The 18,838-nt window shown below is 55.3% G+C and overlaps 1 protein-coding gene across 2 annotated transcripts in view; it reads right to left on the bottom strand.

Moving 5' to 3' along the window:
* Nucleotides 1-18,838, bottom strand: part of CAPZB (capping actin protein of muscle Z-line subunit beta) — a 138,418-nt gene that overhangs the window by 26,267 nt on the left and 93,313 nt on the right. For both annotated transcript variants that reach the window (XM_029228913.1, XM_029228914.1), the window contains exons 3-4: nucleotides 15,788-15,909; nucleotides 9,395-9,508 (exon numbers count right to left, since the gene is read on the bottom strand). In XM_029228913.1, the coding sequence (XP_029084746.1) occupies nucleotides 9,395-9,508; nucleotides 15,788-15,909 (236 nt within the window). The remainder of the gene's footprint in view (nucleotides 1-9,394; nucleotides 9,509-15,787; nucleotides 15,910-18,838) is intronic.

Here is an 18,838-nt window from a genome sequence, read left to right as displayed (position 1 = left end):
AACGGCCGGAAGACCACCCGCCCTCGACAACGGCCGGAAGACCACCCGCCCTCGACACTCGCACGAAGCAGCTTCCCTGGAAGCACAGGTGCCCGGCAGGACCAGGGAGCGCCGCCACCGGAGGAAGCCGGTCCTCGCTTCACCCCAACACGTGCAGCCACATAACCCGAAGCGTGACTGGCTGCCGTGCGGTGACAGAACCCAGGAATCCTGGAGGAACCAGAGTCCTTGATGCTGAGTCGGGGATCATGTTTGTAAATGAGCTTGTCTTCTGCATGCTCCTGTTTTCCATTTAACTTTCTTCCAGCAGATGAAAAGCAGACAGCGCGTGCCAAGGCAAGCAGACCCTGGGCACGGCCTCAGAAGCCTGGCGAAGGGGACCCACGTGGACGCACCATCACTGGCCTCCAGGCTGGGGGGCAACGAGTGGCCTGTCTGGACCCTGCGTGCACGGGCTCTGGGAACCGCAGGAAACGCCCCTGCTTCAGAGCAGGACTCAGAGCAGCTGAAACTTATACCACGAGAGCAGGAAGCGACTCGACCCAACTCACCCCAAAGTAGACAGGGCGTCTCTCCACGCGTCTCCCACTCCATCAAAACAGCGCAGCTGAGGCGACCTTGGCTTCCCCCTTAGCTGCCTCCAGCACTCTCACACCGGCCCAAGACTGGCAGCCGGAGGCCCACAGCAGGCAGGGCGGGTTCCCAGAGGCCCTCCAAATGCGCGGAAGATACAAATAATGTAGGTGGAAACCCAAACACTAATTATGCTGCCGACAAGCTGAGAGCCAGGCACGACTTCCCCACCTTTACCACGCGGTCCCTGGGGCACAGGACGCGTAGCAAGCGGCACTGTGGCAGGGTCCCTCGGGAGACCTTCAGACACGGGAGAGGCCCTCCACCTCCGGGCAAGGGGGAAAAGGTTCACGCGGCGGGGGCCACCCAGACCTGTGTGAAGGGGCAGGCAGCCAGGCCGATGGCCAGTCCCAATGGTCCAGGTCTCACCTGCCCCAGAACTTTCCTGAACGATTCCATCACCTCACGCTTACTCTGCTCAGTGCTCCCACCCATCTCCCGGCTGGGTTCTGACTCTGGAGACCAAAGGTAACTGGGCCTGGCTGTTTCTGGTGGTGGGAAACACAGGGTAACCTCAACCCACAGGTGTCGCTCAGCCAGACTAGCGGGGGAGCGGTGAGGACCGAGTAGCCAGAGTAAGAGGAGTCCGGGTCAGGTCTCGCACCCCAGCCCCCAAACGACTTCTGGAGGGATCTCTAAGGACGCACAGCCAGAGCTGTCCCACGCACCCTGGGACCCTCCAGGCCCTGCCCCAGGTGCTGAGGACTACACCCCAGGCCTGTGCCGGACGAGGGCCCGTGCACCTCTCCGCATGGCTCCTGTCCCCTGGCCACACCAGTGAGCCCCTCCCCACTAGGTTACACGGCTGAGCATGGCTCCCCACGACCACCCGAGCTTCCACGACTTGCTAGGAGGACTCACAGGACTCAGAAGAGTCGTGCTTGCAGCCGTGAGTTATTCCAAGGAGACAGGGCACAAGCCGCCGAGGGAGGGAACCGGGTACAGGCTTCCAAGACTGCCCCTGCCCCGCCCCGGGGAGTCACACGAGGTGCGCCTAATTCCCCAGCGACGACGGGCCGGGACGGCGTGTGAAGTGCTGTCCCCGGGGAGCCCCCCCCCCCGCCCCGCCCCGAGCCTCGGTGCCCAGGGCTCTTACTGCTGAGCTCCTCTGCCTGGCACACACCGCAGCTCCAGACTCCAGCACGGAGGCTGCAGTTCTGCACAAACCATAGCGTTTGCGCGACAGTTTCCACGTCATGACTGCTCCTATCAGGGAATGGAACAAAACCTCCCAAATCCAAGGTCCCAGATGCCAGCCAGGCCTGCTCTGGTGATGCTCCTCTGCGACAGGGACGCCCCGCTCCAGTCACCCCACGGCTCCTCCCCGACCACTGCGATAGATGCAGCGCCCAGTTTTTGGTCCTTCTCAGCACTTACCAAAGGGTGCGAGTCCTTTGTTCGTTTGTTCACTTCTTCCCCTGTGTACCTCCTCACCCCTGCTGGGCCCAAGGGGCCCGCCTGACCCACCCCCATGGCACCTGCAGTGCTCGGAGCAGGGCAGGCTCTCGGGAGGCATTTGTGGCTCCATCCTAAGTACTCTCTCCCGTCACCGCAGGCGGGAGCTACTTCACTCCATTTCTGAAACAGATTTACTCAAGGTCTTGCTGCGGTCTATGGCAGAGCCCCACCAGAACCCGAAGCCTCCTAATGCGGCCTGCTGCCTCGCCATGTCTGCACCAAAACCAACCCCCGGCCACAATAAAAAACACATCCACACAGGTCACTGCTGCAGGACGAGGATAATTCTGTCACACTCGAAGGCGTGAGTGGGCGCCATGAGTGCAAGGTGAGCCTCGGGAACAGCGCCTCACTGACTGCCCTCACCCACCCCCACCCCCACCCCCCAAGATGGGCAGTGGCACCTTGCTGACAGATAAGGAAACAGAGGCCAGAAAGCGGACCACTCGCCCCAAGTCAGTGAGTAAGGGCAGACCAGAGAATCAAGGCCAAGTCTCTTTCAAAGCCCAGGCCCTCCCCCACTCTGCAGCCTGACGCGGACAAAGTGACTTCTGCTGGGACGTGTCTGTGCCTGCTGCCAGGGTGTCCCCACCGACCACCAGTTAGCTGCTTCCCATACTTCTGCTACCTCCATTTCATCAGAAAGCCTCCCGCTGCCACCTACGATCCCCATCAGGACTGAAACACTGAAACTCTCCAGGCCCAATGCTCACATCCCAGGAAGGGGCAGCCCCGGGGAGCCCAGGGTGAGAGGTCTGAGACGGCAGCTGGGAACACGGAGTTTCAAGGACCCAAGAAACCAAGGCAACAAACTTTCTCCGCACAGGAACACGGATGCCCTGCCTTCGCTGGGCTGGTGTCGCTCAAACGTCACGTGACAGAGGCGCAGAGAATGGAAGGAAGGAGCGGAAGCAGCCACAACTGTGACCCGGTCCCAGCGGGGGAGAGGAGGCGGGGAGCCGCGGGAAGGCCCATCTGCCAGCGCCCGGCCGCTGCCGGAGAGGCTCGCAGGCTCTGGGGCTGCCACAGGGACGCCAGCCTTGTTTCACTCTGTAAACGTCTTCCAGACGAGAAGGGCTGATGAGGAAACCTAATTAAGGCTTTTGAAGATTATCTCAGACCCGAAGCAAAGGAAGAACACAAAATGCCTTCCCGCCCCGCTCCCCCACCCCCTAGACTCTGGCCTTCGTTAAGCTTTGATTTCAATCAATTGCACACCCACTAAAATTAACTTATAAGGCCAATAAATTGCAACCGCATGTTCGAAGGTATTATCTGCTGCAAGCCAAGAGCCAAGGACCGCAGAGCGCGGGGCAAGATGCCTGGCACAGATGGGAGCAATCATCTCTGAAAGAAAGCAGTGCCAGCCCCTTCGGTCAGAACATCTGGTCTCAACAGAACCTGGGCCGACAGAGGACCCAGGGTGAAAGCCAGAGTGGGGAAGGTTTCCCATCTTCTCTGGGAACCTGAAAACGCAAAGCACTGATCGTGGGGTTCATGGCAGCCAGCTGGTGGCTCACACCACAAATAAGATGTTTCTCTGGCAGCTGCAAGTGCTGACCCTCTACTAAGTCTCTCCCAAGAAAGATGGCTCACTTAGGTCACGTGATGAGGTCCTGTGACCGACGAGCTACCCCAGGCTTAAGGCCTGAGAAAGCAGAGACAACTCTGCCAAGAGAGCAGTGACCCTGTGAGCCAGCCACCCGGGAGGAGGCCCTTTCTGCGACCTCTCCCTCTTCCCCAGGGGCTAACTGAGCCAGCCCATGAATTAGAGCCAGGAAACCATCTTGGGGCTTGGCAGAGAATGAGAGTAGCCTGGATGTCGGCGACCAAGGTGGGAGGGCTTGAGGGGAGAGAAGTGATGACGTTCCAGATGACTGGAGAGTTGATCAGGACTTCCCCCAGTGCCAGCACTCCAGCAAAACCTGCCTGTCATCTCCTGAGCATTTTCGGCAAATGGACAATTTTTAATCTAAGATCAGAGCTGTGCTATCAACGGTTGCTTAACAGTTATTCTCTTGGGGAAAAGTTACCACCACAATCCCTTTCTGTCACTGGTGACGGCAAAGAAGGAAATCAGTAAATGCGGGAGGGACGGGAGGGTGGGAGGGCGAGAACGTGGCAGGGACCTGGGAGGAGCAGGGGGGAAGCCAGGAACTGGGGGGCTTCAAAGGAATCATGCAGAACACACAGCTCACCTCCCTGGGCCCCTACGCGCCACTTGCCCACCTTGGGAAAGGAGTTGTGCTCCAAACTGCTGGCACTTTTAAGCTATGTGGAGAAATGCTGTGCACAGGCAGGAGAGAGGGGGGCCACATCCCCACCGGAGCTGCAAGCCAGAGGGCCTGTTCGTCAGTGTGTCCCTGGCCTGGCCGCTCACTCGGACCACACCAGTTCCACATCCCAATTCCCTACAAAGTCAAAACCTTTACAGCCCCAGGGATCAAAGCCCAGAGCCCGAGGACAGAAGCCAAGGCTTTCCCTCGGGATGCTGGGGAAGAAGCTTTTCTCTCTCACGGCAGAGAGAAGCCCCCTTCGCCCAGTCTGGATCGCATCTCAGCTGGCTCCACGCTCCCCGAGGTCTCCTTCCACTCATCGTGTTAAGGAGAACATCAGGAGGAAGAAAAAGGCTGACGGGCCAGGACCAGCACAGGAGGAAGCGGAACCAGGAAGCTGTCTTCACTACCGTGGCTGCAGGTTCAGTCTTAAGGCACAGCCAACGGTTGGGGAGGGGGAGAGGTCCACGCCGGAGGAGGACGTGGCAGGAAAGAGCACCTTAGGCCTCTTTGTTTTGTTTCTTCTTTTTTTCTTTTCCTTTTTTCCCTGTGCCACACAGCTTGTGAGATTTTAGTTCCCCAACCAGGGGGTTGAAGCCGGGCCCTCAGCAGTGAGAGCGCAGAGACCTAACCACTGGACCGCCAGGGACTTCCCCGTTTTTCTTCTGTCAAACCTGCAGCCCTTCAGAAGCCAACAAACCTCTGTGAGCTAAGTTCAGTGCGGCCTTCTCAGTGTAGGGCGAGGGTCCTTCCTGCTAGGAGTCGCGGAACAAGGAGCCCCCAAAGGCTCCTTACAGCACAGCTGCTCCCGCAACACAAGGGGGTTCTAATTCTAAGCCCGAGGGCCAGAGTCTGGCAGCTTTCAGTCATTTGAGGTGGAGACTGGTCGAGAGGCCGGAGCACAAGCCAAACTCAGTCGTAACTCTGCAATCCAGCAGGGTCCCAGCATTCACAAACACCGGGGGGGGGGGGGGGGGGGGGGGGGGGGGGAGTTAAAGTCGGGCCTAGTACAGGGGATGGGCCTGCTCAGCCCCCGGGGGGCACAGGCCAAGCCCCACTTTGGAGCGGGGCACCCCGGAGCGGCAGCTGTCCGCATCCAGCCCTCCTGGGAGCGACGGTGTGCCCGTCCTCTCCTGGCGGCGTCCTTCCAATCACCCTCTCTTCCTTCTGGCAGGGCTGGGTCTGCCCGAGGCTCCGGCACCCCTCGGCAAGCCCAGGACACGGGCCATCCTGCCGGCTGCTCGGGCAGCAACTCGGCAACCAGAGCCAGCGGACGTGAGGCAGTGTCGGGGAGCCTCCCCTCAGAGGAACTGCTGCCTGAGTCCACGTGTCCACGTGACAGGCAGGCAGGTGGAAGAATCCATGGAGGAGCGCTGTGGCTTCCTTCACTGGGAAGACAGCAAAGGAGTCTTCCTTCCTGCGGGAAGAGGTCTATACTGCGGAGGGGCAGGGATGAAGCATAAAGAGGAAGGCATGACCTACTGCCCCTGCCTCCCTTCGAACCATCTGGTCCAGGTCCCTAGAAAACCTGGAGCGACCACCGGCCTGTGCTGCTCAAGGCCTCCGAGCCCCTCGCTCATCTCCGTCTGCTCCAGAACCACAGGGGGAAGAGCTCAGGCTCTGGCCCTGCCCAGGTCACTGACATGGCCACTAACAAGTCACAGGGCACTCTGACGATGGGGACTTCCAGAGGTGAGCAAGGTATTGGGAGGGACGGGGCAGGGAAGGAGGAAGGGAAAGGAAGGAAGGAAAGAAAAAGGAGACTTGCATTCGTAATTATTAGACCAGAAATGAGTTGGCTCATCAAGTGTGGTGCAGCTGGGAAAATGGTCCTCACGTACGGCCTCAGGAGGGGGCGTCCTCAGGACACTGATAACACAGGGTGCTTTGAAACTGCTGACTCTGGTTGCCCAATGACAGCTCTAGCCAGCCCGGTGGCCTGAGGTTGCTGAGACAGGGAGAACCGGGCCTCCCCTCACATACAAGGGCATGAAGGGCCTCCTGCCCTCCTCTGTGGGCGCCACCCGCAGGCCTTGTACTCTCTCCTCCCCCACGGAAACGCACACTGATGCCGCTGGGGACAGATGGCATTCTCTGGGCCAGGATTCCACCTCTACAGACCATCCCAGAACCTCTGGGGCTGGCTTGCCCTGTTAGATCCGCCACTGGGTGGAGGAAGCTGTCCCTTCACCCCCTCCCCAACCCCCCGCAGCCCCGCTCACCTTTACAGGAGAGGGCAGGCCCATGCAGAGCCCCAGAGAAATACGGGTCATTAAGGCTTAACGCCACCTTCAAAGTGGACGCTCACCCAGGCAGGGGAGCCTTCTCAGGAGGCGGTGCAGAGAGTCAGACCTAGGGTACGAGCCCAGCTCCTGCCGTTTCCTAGCGGATTAACCACTGGAGGACTTCTCTGAGCGTCGGTTTCATCGTCTGTTAAATGAGGTAACTCCCACTTACCCTACAGAGTCGCTGTAAGGACTGGGGGATCACAGTGAAGACTTTTTAATGGTGATGGGGAAAGGCTCACGATGTTAGGCCAGTCAAGACCCCACAGAAGGCACACGTCTAAGACTGACCACGTGTCATCATACACGTGAACCAGCGAGACAGGAGGGAGAAGGGAGTCAGAGACGACACCGGCCTCTTCCCCGGGCCTGGGCCCAAGCGGCAGCACAGGGCACCAACACGTCTGCATCGCTTTATTCGGGAAATCACAGCCCAAATGTTTAGCCTCTAAGAAACCAGTACCAGCCTCGTTCTGATCCTTGGAGCCGCCGGCACAGGCAGCCCTCTGCCCAGACCACTCCTTTCTGGCCCGGGCGTCACTCTATTGTTTGTCCTCCCACCGTGGACGCACCGCACAGGCAGGGACGTGGCCCTCCATACTCAAGGCCAGTGCCCCAGGGCTTGGCAAGCAAACACTCAAACGTCAGTCAGGTATATGGATAACTGTTGGACTCTGGAGTTGGATAAGGACGGTTTCATGCTGGACCATAACATGCGAAATACGTTACTGGCTGTGTGAAGCTGGGCAAGTGACTTCACCTCCCTGAACCTGTCAACTCATTTGTAAAATGGGAACAATCCTCTTGCACAGGCTGATGTGAAGATCAGATAAGACTGAGAGGCAGTGAACACTGTGCTCGCCCAGCCACTGGCTGGTGACTGCTGTTATTACCGCTGCTATCTTATTATCAATATTATCATGACCCCAGGAAACTGATTCCACTTGGGAATTCTTATTTAGCAGCTGGATAGGCTTCTTGCCAAATGGCCAGGTAAGACCAACTACAAATAAACCAGAGGTGACAGCAACGAGGAAATCTCTCAGCATCACTGGAAGAGGAGCTATTCTACCACAGGGCAAATTTCTAGACATAAGAACCCTTTAACCAGTGAATTCACTCTAACGGTGAAAATCAATAAGTTGTGGAAACTTCAGGCAAATATGGACTCAAGTCCTAGCTCTTCGCCTCTGTGTCCTGTGGTGAGTCATTTAGCCCCTGGGAACCTCAATCTCCTCATCTGTAAAAAAAAAAAAAAACGGGAAAATCATCTCCCCCAGAGGTTCTTAAAAGGATTAAAGATAATGTATATACACTACTGGCACGTGACAGATACTGCAGATAAAGCTGAGTCACACACTGACGCATCCGGGAGCTACCGAAATGTTCAGGGCCATTTGTTCATGGTTTCCTCAGAGCTTCTGCTTGTGTGTTGTGGGTCTTTTTGTCTGTCCGTGTGTCAGACTGAAAAGTGTCACTTTTCCTCCCAAACCAGCTTGTAAAGTAAATTCTTTATTATATGCGTTACATCAAATCTGCTAAAAACTGGAAAACCACGCCAACTGTCTGCAAGATGGAGACCTGAAACTCCTTCTTGAAGTGTAACAACACCAGCTTTCAGACAGTGGTTTCAGCCGTTCAGATGCTTCGTTTCTCTCATTTCCATTTTCTTGCCTATATCCTAGGTCAGGTCAGGGAGGGCACCCTGTAGACCGAAGGCCAATTCCCACCTACCTCAAGCCTCAAGAAGATGGTTTTACATTTTTAAAGGATAATATATACATAAAAAAGAAAGAACAAAGAAAAAGTGATAGAGGCTTGTGTAGCCTGTAAAGCCTAAAATGTTTACGATCTGGCCCTTTGCAGAAGTGTATGCCACGCCCTCCCCAAATGACTGAATTTGTACTGAGGTAGCATTGCATGTATTACAGTTTTGTTACACTTTCAATACAGAACTTAATTTAAAATGAGATTCTACGGATTAAGAAAAAACGCTTCAGAGGATAACCTGCTTTGGAGCCTTTCCTTGCAAGGCGGATTAATTAAGTGGTCACCTTTCTGGTGGTGTGGAGGGACTGGACGGAAGCAGAAAGCAGGTGCAGCGAAAACACTTCCCAAAGTGCAGGCTGAGGCCCCCAAAAACTCGGGAGTCAGCAAAATGTTGGCTCAGAGGTGGCTGCCCAAGGCCCACTGTTTAAGGACCTCGACTCCTCCCGCCCTGGTGACTGGTCTGGAAGCAGGTGCCCTGAGCTCCAGGTAAGAACAGAGTCAGGGCAGGCAGTGCAGTGAAAACCAGAGGGGCCTTTAGAGACAGACGGAGCCGGGTTTGATTCCTCACTCTGCCTCTTGCCTTTTGGACAAACACCTTAATCTTTCTGAGCTTTGATTTCTTCATCTGGGAAATAGGGACTAAAACAGTGACCACATTTGTGAGGATTTAAGGATTTAAGATGACGTGTATGAAATATCTGGCACTGAGTCTTGCACACGGGAGGTGCCGTCCCAATGGCACTGGCTGTTCCTGAGAGGCACGATGCAGAGTACTGCCCGGGCAAGGTAGCAGCAGCCTCTCACGACTGACCCGATGACCACGCTCGGGCCCAGCGCCCTGCTGGGGGAGCTCAGAACTTTTACTAGTTAGGCCAGCCAGGTGGCAGGTCTAAGGGAGACGACTTGGCCTCGCGTTTCATCTATGAACTACCTATCAAAAGAGCTGCGGGGCAAAGGGAGTCCGTAACTCACAGGTCTCGGTACTGGTCAAAGGCATTGTTGGCTTCCACCTCCAGCTTCCTCAGCCGAGCAGAAGGCATGGCCCCATCTTCCAAAGGAGGGTCATACTTGTTACTCCACGGTGACCTGGAGGGGAGAAGGAGAAGGATATCGCATGAATCATTCCAGTGAGCCATCGGCCCAAGCCCCAGCTTCTGAAATGTCAGAGGAAAAGCCATTATCCACAGGCCCTGGGCATAGACACGGCTTTCTCAAGGTTTGCAGAGCAACGGCTCAGATTCCATCTGACCTGGGTATGAACCCCAGGCTCCAACTCTCACCAGCTGTGCATTTCCAACAGGTGTCTTGACTTCTCTGAGCCTCCCTTTCCTTATGTGCAAACTGAGGCTACTATTTACCCACAGGGCTGCTTTGAGGAGCACAGGAGAAAAGTATTGATACATCAAGTGCCTAAATTAGAGACGAGCATATAGTAAGTGCTCAACAAATGGGACTTCTTTCTCACCCTTTTTAAAATTTTCCTTTGTCCTCACCATTGTTTTGATCAATAGAGGCCCCTCTCTCCTCCCTGGCCTGCTGGCAGCTCTGGAGAAACTCTTACTCCTCAAAGATCTTCTTACACGATTAAGGATTAAGAAGAGAGCTGTCAGTTATGGAAGCAGCAAGAGAGCCAGCCCCATGGGGAAAGGCTGACCACACGTAAGAAAACATGAGGGACAGAGTTCTCCCCATGAACAGAGGACGGCCTTCCAGCCTCCAAGGGCTGTGCACACAAAGAAGACTGTGAAGTAATGAGAACCAGCCTCACTTTTTCCAGCCCAAAGTCTTGCTGCATTTTTTAAAATGTATTTTGCCACATCAGGAAAGCATTTAATCACAGAGAATGCTGGCAGGGGGGTTATAAGGGAAATAGCCACTCATTAATTCCCGCAGGTGGAGTTCACAGAGCTGGGGGTTCAAAGAAAGAGAATTAAAAAGGTGAGGGGTGAGGGGGGGGTGGGCCCTGCCTGGTGGCTCAGTGGTTAAGAATCCGCCTGCCAATGCAGGGGACACGGGTTCGAGCCCTGGTCCGGGAAGATCCCACATGCCGCAGAGCAACTAAGCCCGCTCGCCACAACTACTGAGCCCGCGTGCCACGACTACTGAGCCCGTGTGCCTAGAGTCCGTGCTCTGGAACAAGAGAAGCCGCCGCAATGAGAAGCCCGCGCAACGCAACGAAGAGTAGCCCCCGCTCGCTGCAACTAGAGAAAGCCCGTGTGCAGCAACAAAGACCCAACACAGCCAAAGAAAAAAAAAAAACAAGGTGAGAGGGTAAAAGAAAGGAGGAGAGGACAATACGGAATTCGGACAAAGTCCTTCACATTCTGGGGCATAAACACCTTGACAAGTCCACGGTAAGAAACCCCACTGCCTCTCCCGTCTCCCCCCCCGACGACACCACTTCACATCACTGAGGACTGAAAAGAACCTTCTGATTTAGGATTGTTGGTCAGGGAAGAAAGGCCTCACTGCCTCCCGAAGCCCAGTTTTAACTAGTTCTGTGCACAAACATCTTTCTTCGTGTTAACTGATGCCTGGCACCTACCTCAGCAGACCACGTCAAGTCAGCTGGGCGACCTCTCCTCCCAGCCACCCTCGGGCAGGGGTCCCAGCTGTCTTGGCTGCTGGCCCACAAACGTAGTGGGGAAGAGTTGCTGTGCTTGGCGCCCCAGAAGGGCCTCGTGCAGCAGCTGCTCAGGCCGCCTCAAAGCACAAGGTGCTTGGAAACCCTTCTTTCCACACCCGCCCCTCACCTTGCTCACCAGTGTCCGGAGAGACTGCGCAGCAATGGGCTGAAACACTCCCCACTGCCCTGTGACCAGCAGCCAGCTCTTGTGGTCACACTGGGTTGCGCACAGACCACAGCAAACAAAGGGCTGTTGGACAAGCCAGGACCCCACCTGGCGAGAAAAGCAGGCGAGAAGCCAACGCCGGGCACCCTCTCACGCTCCCCGAGGCCTCTCCCTCCCTGGGCAGGGCTGACACATCCATCATCGCTGCGTTCACCCCTCACAACAGTGCTGCCCGACAGAACTTTCCCCGACGACAGAAATGTTCTGTATCTGCGCTGTCCCAAACGGTAGCCACTAGCTTCATGTGGCTCCGGAGTACTTGTGTGACTGAGGAACCGAATTTTAAATTTTACTGAACTTGAATTCATTTAGACGGTCAACTTTAGAACCTTAGCTCCCAGAGGGCAAGAGTTGTGTCTGTCTTGCTCTCCACTAATTTGCTCAGCACCTGGAACAGTGCCTGGTGCTCAACCACATGCTCACGAGAAAAAAACAGGCAGAGGAATGAGTGAACGATCTCGCACCCGACACAAAGCAGAAGTAACCACTGCCCCCGCCTGTCCCCTCACTCCCACACAGATGTCGGTTCCTGCAGCAGTCACATCCCTGCCCTTGACAACGAGAGCGCTCCAGGCAGAAGCGTGTGCAGTCTGCCCTCGCACCCCGGCACCCAACACACAGCTCGTAGGCTGAAGCCTTCCAGCGCGGGGTGGGGAGGAAAGGACACACGGCACTCCTGCAGGTGTTCCTCCAAACCAACAGAGATGGAGCAACTTTCTGCTTTTTCTGCTGAGGGACACCTAAGCATTTAAAAAAAAAAAAAAGAAAAAGAAAATCAAAGAAGACCTCTTACCAGATCCAGAGACAAAGATGAAGTTGCAGAGTGCTGTCACCACCACTGTTTATTTGTAAACTACGCTTGGCACCTCACCTCCACTCACCGAGGGGAGTGCAGAGGAATCTGAGCCGGAGAATCTAAACTCCCCACCTGCCCTGCGGCTCCTCAAGACCCCAAGACTCTCCTCAGCACACTCTGAGGTCTCTGACTTCCGTTTCCACGGCTACACGGCCATTGCTGTCCTGGGGGCCTGGAAGTCCCACCCCTACTGGCTTTCATTTAAAGGCGACCTGATTAGACATAAGAGCCGATCTCTCTTGAAGACTGGGGGTCTGGAATTTTCAAGACATATCTCTCCCTGCTCACAGACGACAGCGTTTCAAGCCGTTAGTCCTGGAGCCGGGGTAACTGTAGCTGGGGGAAAGATCATAACATTACCCAGAATATCCTGAGTGGAAGGGGCACTCAGAACACATTTTAAGAGCTTAAATGGAGGCCATTTGAAAAAAGACAGATGGACAGGAACGCTTAGATTTCAAAAGTCAGGCCTTTCATTTCTCTCAGAGAATGCTTTTTGTTTCAGCTAACAGGTTTCAAACAGTGCTGCTGGCAAACCGTCACACCATAAGGATCTTATTTAAGCAAATGATCAGACACAGGACAGAAATGTGTGGAGAAACTCAGAAGACCTTGAAGTTTTATACCGAGAAGAGAAAAAAAAGGAAAGCCCTGTGCCCTGACACCCGGGACTCCTCTTCAGCTGAAGACCCCCAGGCCTCCTACGGAGCCCCAGGAATGCAGGTGGGAGCCAGCAGGGCGACCTGGAGGTACCACATCCTGGGAAAGCCTGGCCTGGGCATGGACTGGAAATGATTCCAGCCTTCCACAGGCTGCTGGGCAACAGCTGCCTCACACAGCAAGCCCAAATTTTCAGGTGGAACAAAGAAATACAACGACGATGCTGAAGAAGCAAGACTCAGCTCCAGGCCCCCCTCTTCCAGGGTGTGTCCCCTGAACCCCATGCCTGGTGAAGCTGCTCATCCTTTGGCCATGGGCTCCCTGGCTTGTCAGCCCACTTAGCACCCTGAGGGACCTCTCCCTTGGTGAACTAGACCTGGCCATATGCCCACAACCGGGACAGTGGCTGGCGCTCCAAGGCTGAGCCTGATCTGCCTCAGGGCTTGTCTCACCACCTTGGAGCTGGATGCCCACCTCTGCACCTCCATCTCCACACAGACCTCCGGGAACTCAAGACTACCCACAGCCTAGCCGACTCTCCACGTCCACCCGATGGGCATCTGAAGTTTAAAATGCCTCCAAATCAGTCCCTCCCAGAGCCTTCCTCACCTCGAGAGTCAGTGACCCCACCTTCCAGCTGCTCATCTGCCCCACCCCCACACCTGCAAACACTGCTGGCTCTACTTTTTTTTTTTAAATTTTGCGGTACGCGGGCCTCTCACTGTTGTGGCCTCTCCCGTTGCGGAGCACAGGCTCCGGACGCGCAGGCTCAGCGGCCATGGCTCACGGGCCCAGCCGCTCTGTGGCATGTGGGATCTTCCTGGACCGGGGCATGAACCCGTTTCCCCTGCATCGGCAGGCGGACTCTCAACCACTGCGCCACCAGGGAAGCCCACTGGCTCTACTTTAAAAACGTACCTCAAACCCGACTACCTCTCCCCATCTCCGACTCTAGTCTCCCGTCTAGGTTAGACCAAAATACATTCTTTACCTGACCTCCATTTGAAACCAGGAAAGGGACGTGATCACGTGACAGTCGTCTAGTCTTGTTTAAGTAGTATGAATTCTTTGTAATTTCCCCCAAGTTCGGTGCTGTTCAGCCCTTCACATGTGTTACTTCTTTCAACCCCCAAGTGCCCCGAGCCAAGCCCTACGGCCCTGGCCTTCAAGGCCTCTGGTCTCACCTCCTACCCCCGCCCCCCCCCCCCCGACCCTCACTGCTGTCTCCCACTCGGGCCTCCCTGCCAGGCTCAACCCTGACAGCTCACCCCACCCAGGGCCTTTAAAGGGGACACTCTTCTCCCAGACCTGCGCGGGACTGAGCCTTCTCATCCGTAAGTCTCATTTCACACTTGGCCACCAACGCCAGAGCCTTCCCTGTTTGCCCCTCCGCCTCCCCCTGCCCTGGTCCTCCATTCTTTTCCTTCTTTGCTCTTTGCTCTTCAACAATACGGGCTGTTTATACAGCTGCTTACTCTCTGGACTCCTCGCTGGGACACAAGCTCCACAGAAGAGTGACTCAGCGCCTGACACACGAGTGCCTGCTCACAGAAACATGTCCCTGAGCAACCTGTCAGAAGAATGAACGCTATCACCCTCCACTTAATACATGAGAGAACCAGAGTCCAGAGACAGTAAGTAATTTGTCAAAGTTCCCGTTTGCTCAAGGGGGCAGTGCTGGTTTGGAGCCCATGTCGGCTACCTCCAGCGAATTTCTCCTACTTTCATTTTTCAGGCCCCAACCCCTCCCCCAAAAGAGCATGAGGCCAAAGCGTTAAGACCCAGCCCAGGTTCTGCGGCTTCTAAAAAAAAACCTATAGCCTATGGCATTCCTCCACCATTCTCCAAGGTACTGACTACAGCCATCCATCACAGGAATACTGGATGCGTGTAGGGATTCCCAGTCTTTTTTAATATTAAGAACTCCTAGGCACCCTTAAAAACCTAGCTCGGACGACATCTCCTCCAGGAAGTCTTCCTGGAATCAACCTCGGCCTTCTCTAGCTACCTTCTCTATGCAGTAAGCTTGGCCCTGGCTGCAGGAATCACGTCACACAGTAATCGGCTCCTGGGGGCGTCTCCCGTTCTAGACCACGGATCACCCAGGGCAGGGACGCAAGTCGACTTAGTTATTCGCAGCCCTGGACAGGGTGATGGAGAGAGAAAGGACAGCTGCACATCTGTCTGACGAGATTCATTCACATGCCCTTAAGCATGCAGGCCCTCCCTGGGCTCGGGATTCCTGTCATGGGCACATCCTGGACCTTCTCCTTTGCAGGATTTGACGCAATTTTAATGAAGCAGCTTGCTGGGGGTTCTTTCTTTTTTTTAATTAATTAATTAATTAATTAATCTTTGGCTGTATTGGGTCTTTGTTGCTGCGTGCGGGCTTTCTCTAGTTGCGGCGACTGGGGGCTACTCTTCGTTGTGGTGCGCGGGCCTCTCATTGCGGTGGCTTCTCTTTATCGTGGAGCACAGTCTCTAGGCACGCGGGCTTCAGTACTTGTGGCACGCAGGCTCTAGAGTACAGGCTCTAGAGCACAGGCTCAGTAGTTGTGGTGCACGGGTTTAGTTGCCCTGCAGCATGTGGGATCTTCCCGGACCAGGGCTCGAACCCATGTCCCCCGCACTGGCAGGTGGACTCTCAACCACTGCGCCACCAGGGAAGTCCCTGTTGTTTTTTTTTTTACCAACATCCCCCTCCTATTAGACTGTAAGCCCCACCAGGGCAGGGGTTTCTTGTTCACTGCTGCATCTCCAATGCCCAGTGGGGGTACTCCACAGACATCTTCCGGTCAACTGGATGGAATGATGGATAGAAGGGAGGGAGGGACGGAGGGAGGGAGGGAAGGAGGAAAGCCTAGCAGAAGCACAAGCAGAAAGAAGGCTGATGGGCTGTCAGATGTCAAAGCTCAGTAGTCCTTGAGCTGCTGCAGCAGTGGTGAGCAGCTGTGGCGGGCGCGGCACGCCTGCTGCATTCGTGGGGCAGGAGCTCACCTATAGGAGTCCCCATCTCTGTTGTAGTCACATAAAAGGTAATCCTTTCCCACCACCTTGTCTCTGGCGATTTTCAGTGGCTGGTCAACAGAAGACAGGAGATCTTCACATAGACTGGGGACCTGGCAGAGAGAGAGGAAAAGTCAGAACAGAGGTTAAAATAACACATCAAACCCAGGTTGGCTAACGGCATCTGTAGCCATACCGTGGTCAGCATATTTAACATCTGGCCCCTGGTAGCCTGCCAGAATTATGGGCCTGTTCTTTTCTTTTCCACATGTGTCTGACACCAACTGTGTCCCTCTATAAAGAAACCTGTTCTTGAATTACAGTGGAGCGTGATTTCCAATACAGCCTTCCTTCCAAACTGCGTGTAGCTTTATTTACCTGGTCGCCAGGGTGGTCTAGTAACGTATGAACGTGCTTGGTATTGGTCTCTGGTGGGAAAAGCATAAGCTGAAGCCCCGAGAAGAAGGTAAACACTTTAAACACACAGGAGTCCAGAGAGCTCTGAGAAGAAGAGCCAGTCCGTGCCGAGAGCTCCCACAGGCTCCCTTGCTGGGTGGAGTTTCCAGTACTTTCCAGGACCCCAGCCAAGCGTTACCAGGCTGGCTTACGGAGTCAACCCTACCTGCTGCAAAGGTAGCTTCCCGCCAGCTTCCCACAGTGCCGAGCTCCAGCTGCTGTGCTCAGGCTCACCCTCCTGGGCCCCTCACTGAGGAGGGGGGCCCTCGCGTGGGGGGCGGGCAGGGCTGAATCCAGGGCAAATGCTGCTGAATCGGACACAGAGCCCTGCTAGGAACCAGGCCTCTGGCCTCCCCCTCCCAACTCAAACATCAATTTCCACCGAAATATTCCAGGAAGGGAGGGCAGCACTCTCCAAAATGGATTCCTTCAGGCTTGAGTCACTTCCATGCTATATTTTCAATGTGCTGACTTATTCATTTCATGGGCCCGGGTTTACGGAGGCCCCACCATATCGTTTACCCGACGAGTGGCTGCCAACTGCACCAATAACCCTTCCAAATGGAAAAGTTAAATCATGTGGCAAAGACACCCGAAGAGCAGCTCAGCAGATGGGTGGCCAGTCACAGCAGTTCCCGTGCTCCCCCGGAAGGCCCCCGCCACCACCAGAGAGGCACGGATGGGGACACGGTCACCTCGGAGACCACCAGCCTCCGTGGGCTTCTCGAGGCATCTCTGCTGATGGGGGGGTGCCTCCGGATTCAGCCTGGAAGGCGCTGTCTGGCACACCTGTGAGGTGGTGACCCTGCCTGGTGACTCACAGCCGTTTCTCATACACCGAGCAGCACCGGGCAGCCAGCCGCCCGACACGAGACACACACATCATTAACCCCTGTCGACAACATGCTTATTTCAGAACTCCTTCTGGATGTAACACCCATCTGTGTACCCACCTCCCCAAGCAGAAAGACATACAAACAAAAATGGGGCTGTGTTCAGTTAGTTTTGGTGCTGAGAATACCAAGTGCCTGCCACGTATCATGCACTATGCTGGGCCCTTTACAGATGGAAACTGTCTACCGGAAGCTCACACTCACCCTGTGAAGTAGTTATTATCCCCGTTTTACAGATTAGAGAATTGAGGCCCGGAGTCGTGAGGTTGCCCAAGGCCCACACAAGAAGAAAGCAGTAGAGAGAGGTGTCTCCCTCTCTGACCGGAACTCTGGCTTAGCGGACAGCTAAGAGGAAGAAGAGCACAGGCCAAAGGCACGGTCTGCTGGGAAACGACCCCCTCCCACCCAGCCCCTGCTCAGCTATGGCGCCCTTCACCTGGAAAAAAAAGGCCAGATCAAGGCAAGGAAGATTGTAACAGCTTCCACCCAAGGCAGCTGGGATTTGAAGTGGCCTTGCTTTCCTGCCGTTGGCCAAGTGCAAGGGCCCTGGGCACCTCTGTGCCCGCCTATCACGTTACAGCCTTTCCCTGGCATCACTATTCTGTTGGGCTGATTCCTTGCCTTACTTGCTGGGCCCTGACACTACTGGCCTAATTTATCCTGGAGTATTACGTAAAGACCAAGCAAACACGCTCTGAAGTCAGACTTCTTGACTCTACGACTCACTGGCCTCCTGGCCTGGGGCAAGTCACTTTACTTCTCTACCAAGTTGCATTTCCTCCCCTGTAGAGCGGGGATGAGAAAAACCAACCCGGCTGCGGATTGCATGCGACGACGATGCGTTCAGTACCCAGCGTAGCGTCCAGCGCAGGGCAACGCGTGCACATCAGGAACCGACGCACTGATGCCCCTGCTCCCCCTCGGTCCCCAACACCACTGCTGCCTGTCATTCTCAGCCTGCAGCTCCAGCCTGGACGGCATCCCTGGTCTGAACGGCAGCTCCGGCCTAGACAGCAGCCCCAGCCTAGGCTGCACCTGAATTTGCTGTACTGCCCCAGGCACTGGATGAAAATGCACCATTGAGATCCAGTTCTGCCCAGAGCCATGCTGACCCCTTCCCGCCAGTCCTGTTGCGGATGGCTAAGTCCCCCAACAGAAGAAGCTTACAAGATAATGGGATTTGGTATAAACAGGCTTGACTTCACTCCTATCCAAGAGGCTAATTCATGGATCGAAAGTATTTCAATAATTTCTTCCCAGCACTTATACTAACTGAAATGATTTTTTTTATTGATTTGTGGTCATGTCTCTCCCCCTAGAATGTAGGTTTTACCAGGGCGAGGGCTTTGATCCTGTTCACCGCTGAATCCTCAGTGCCCAGGGCAGTGCCTGACACAGAGCAAGTGCTTGACGTATGTGGGAAGGAGGAAGGGAGGAGTTTTACAATATGGAGCCTCCTAAATGCCAATCGGCTTTATTTTTATTTTTTATTTTTTTGCAGTGCGCGGGCCCCTCACTGTTGTGACCTCTCCCGTTGTGGAGCACAGGCTCCAGACATGCAGGCTCAGCGGCCGTGGCTCACGGGCCCAGCCGCTCCGCGGCATGCGGGGTCCTCCCGGACCGGGGCACGAACCCGCGTCCCCTGCATCGGCAGGTGGACTCTCAACCACTGCGCCACCAGGGAAGCCCTCGG

The sequence above is a fragment of the Monodon monoceros genome, unplaced genomic scaffold, assembly GCF_005190385.1.
Source record: "Monodon monoceros isolate NGI ecotype Baffin Bay Population unplaced genomic scaffold, NGI_Narwhal_1 Super_Scaffold_18, whole genome shotgun sequence".
Classification (NCBI taxonomy): Eukaryota; Metazoa; Chordata; class Mammalia; order Artiodactyla; family Monodontidae; genus Monodon; species Monodon monoceros.
Note: the sequence above shows the minus strand (reverse complement) of the source record. Positions and strands in the feature narration are given on the sequence as shown.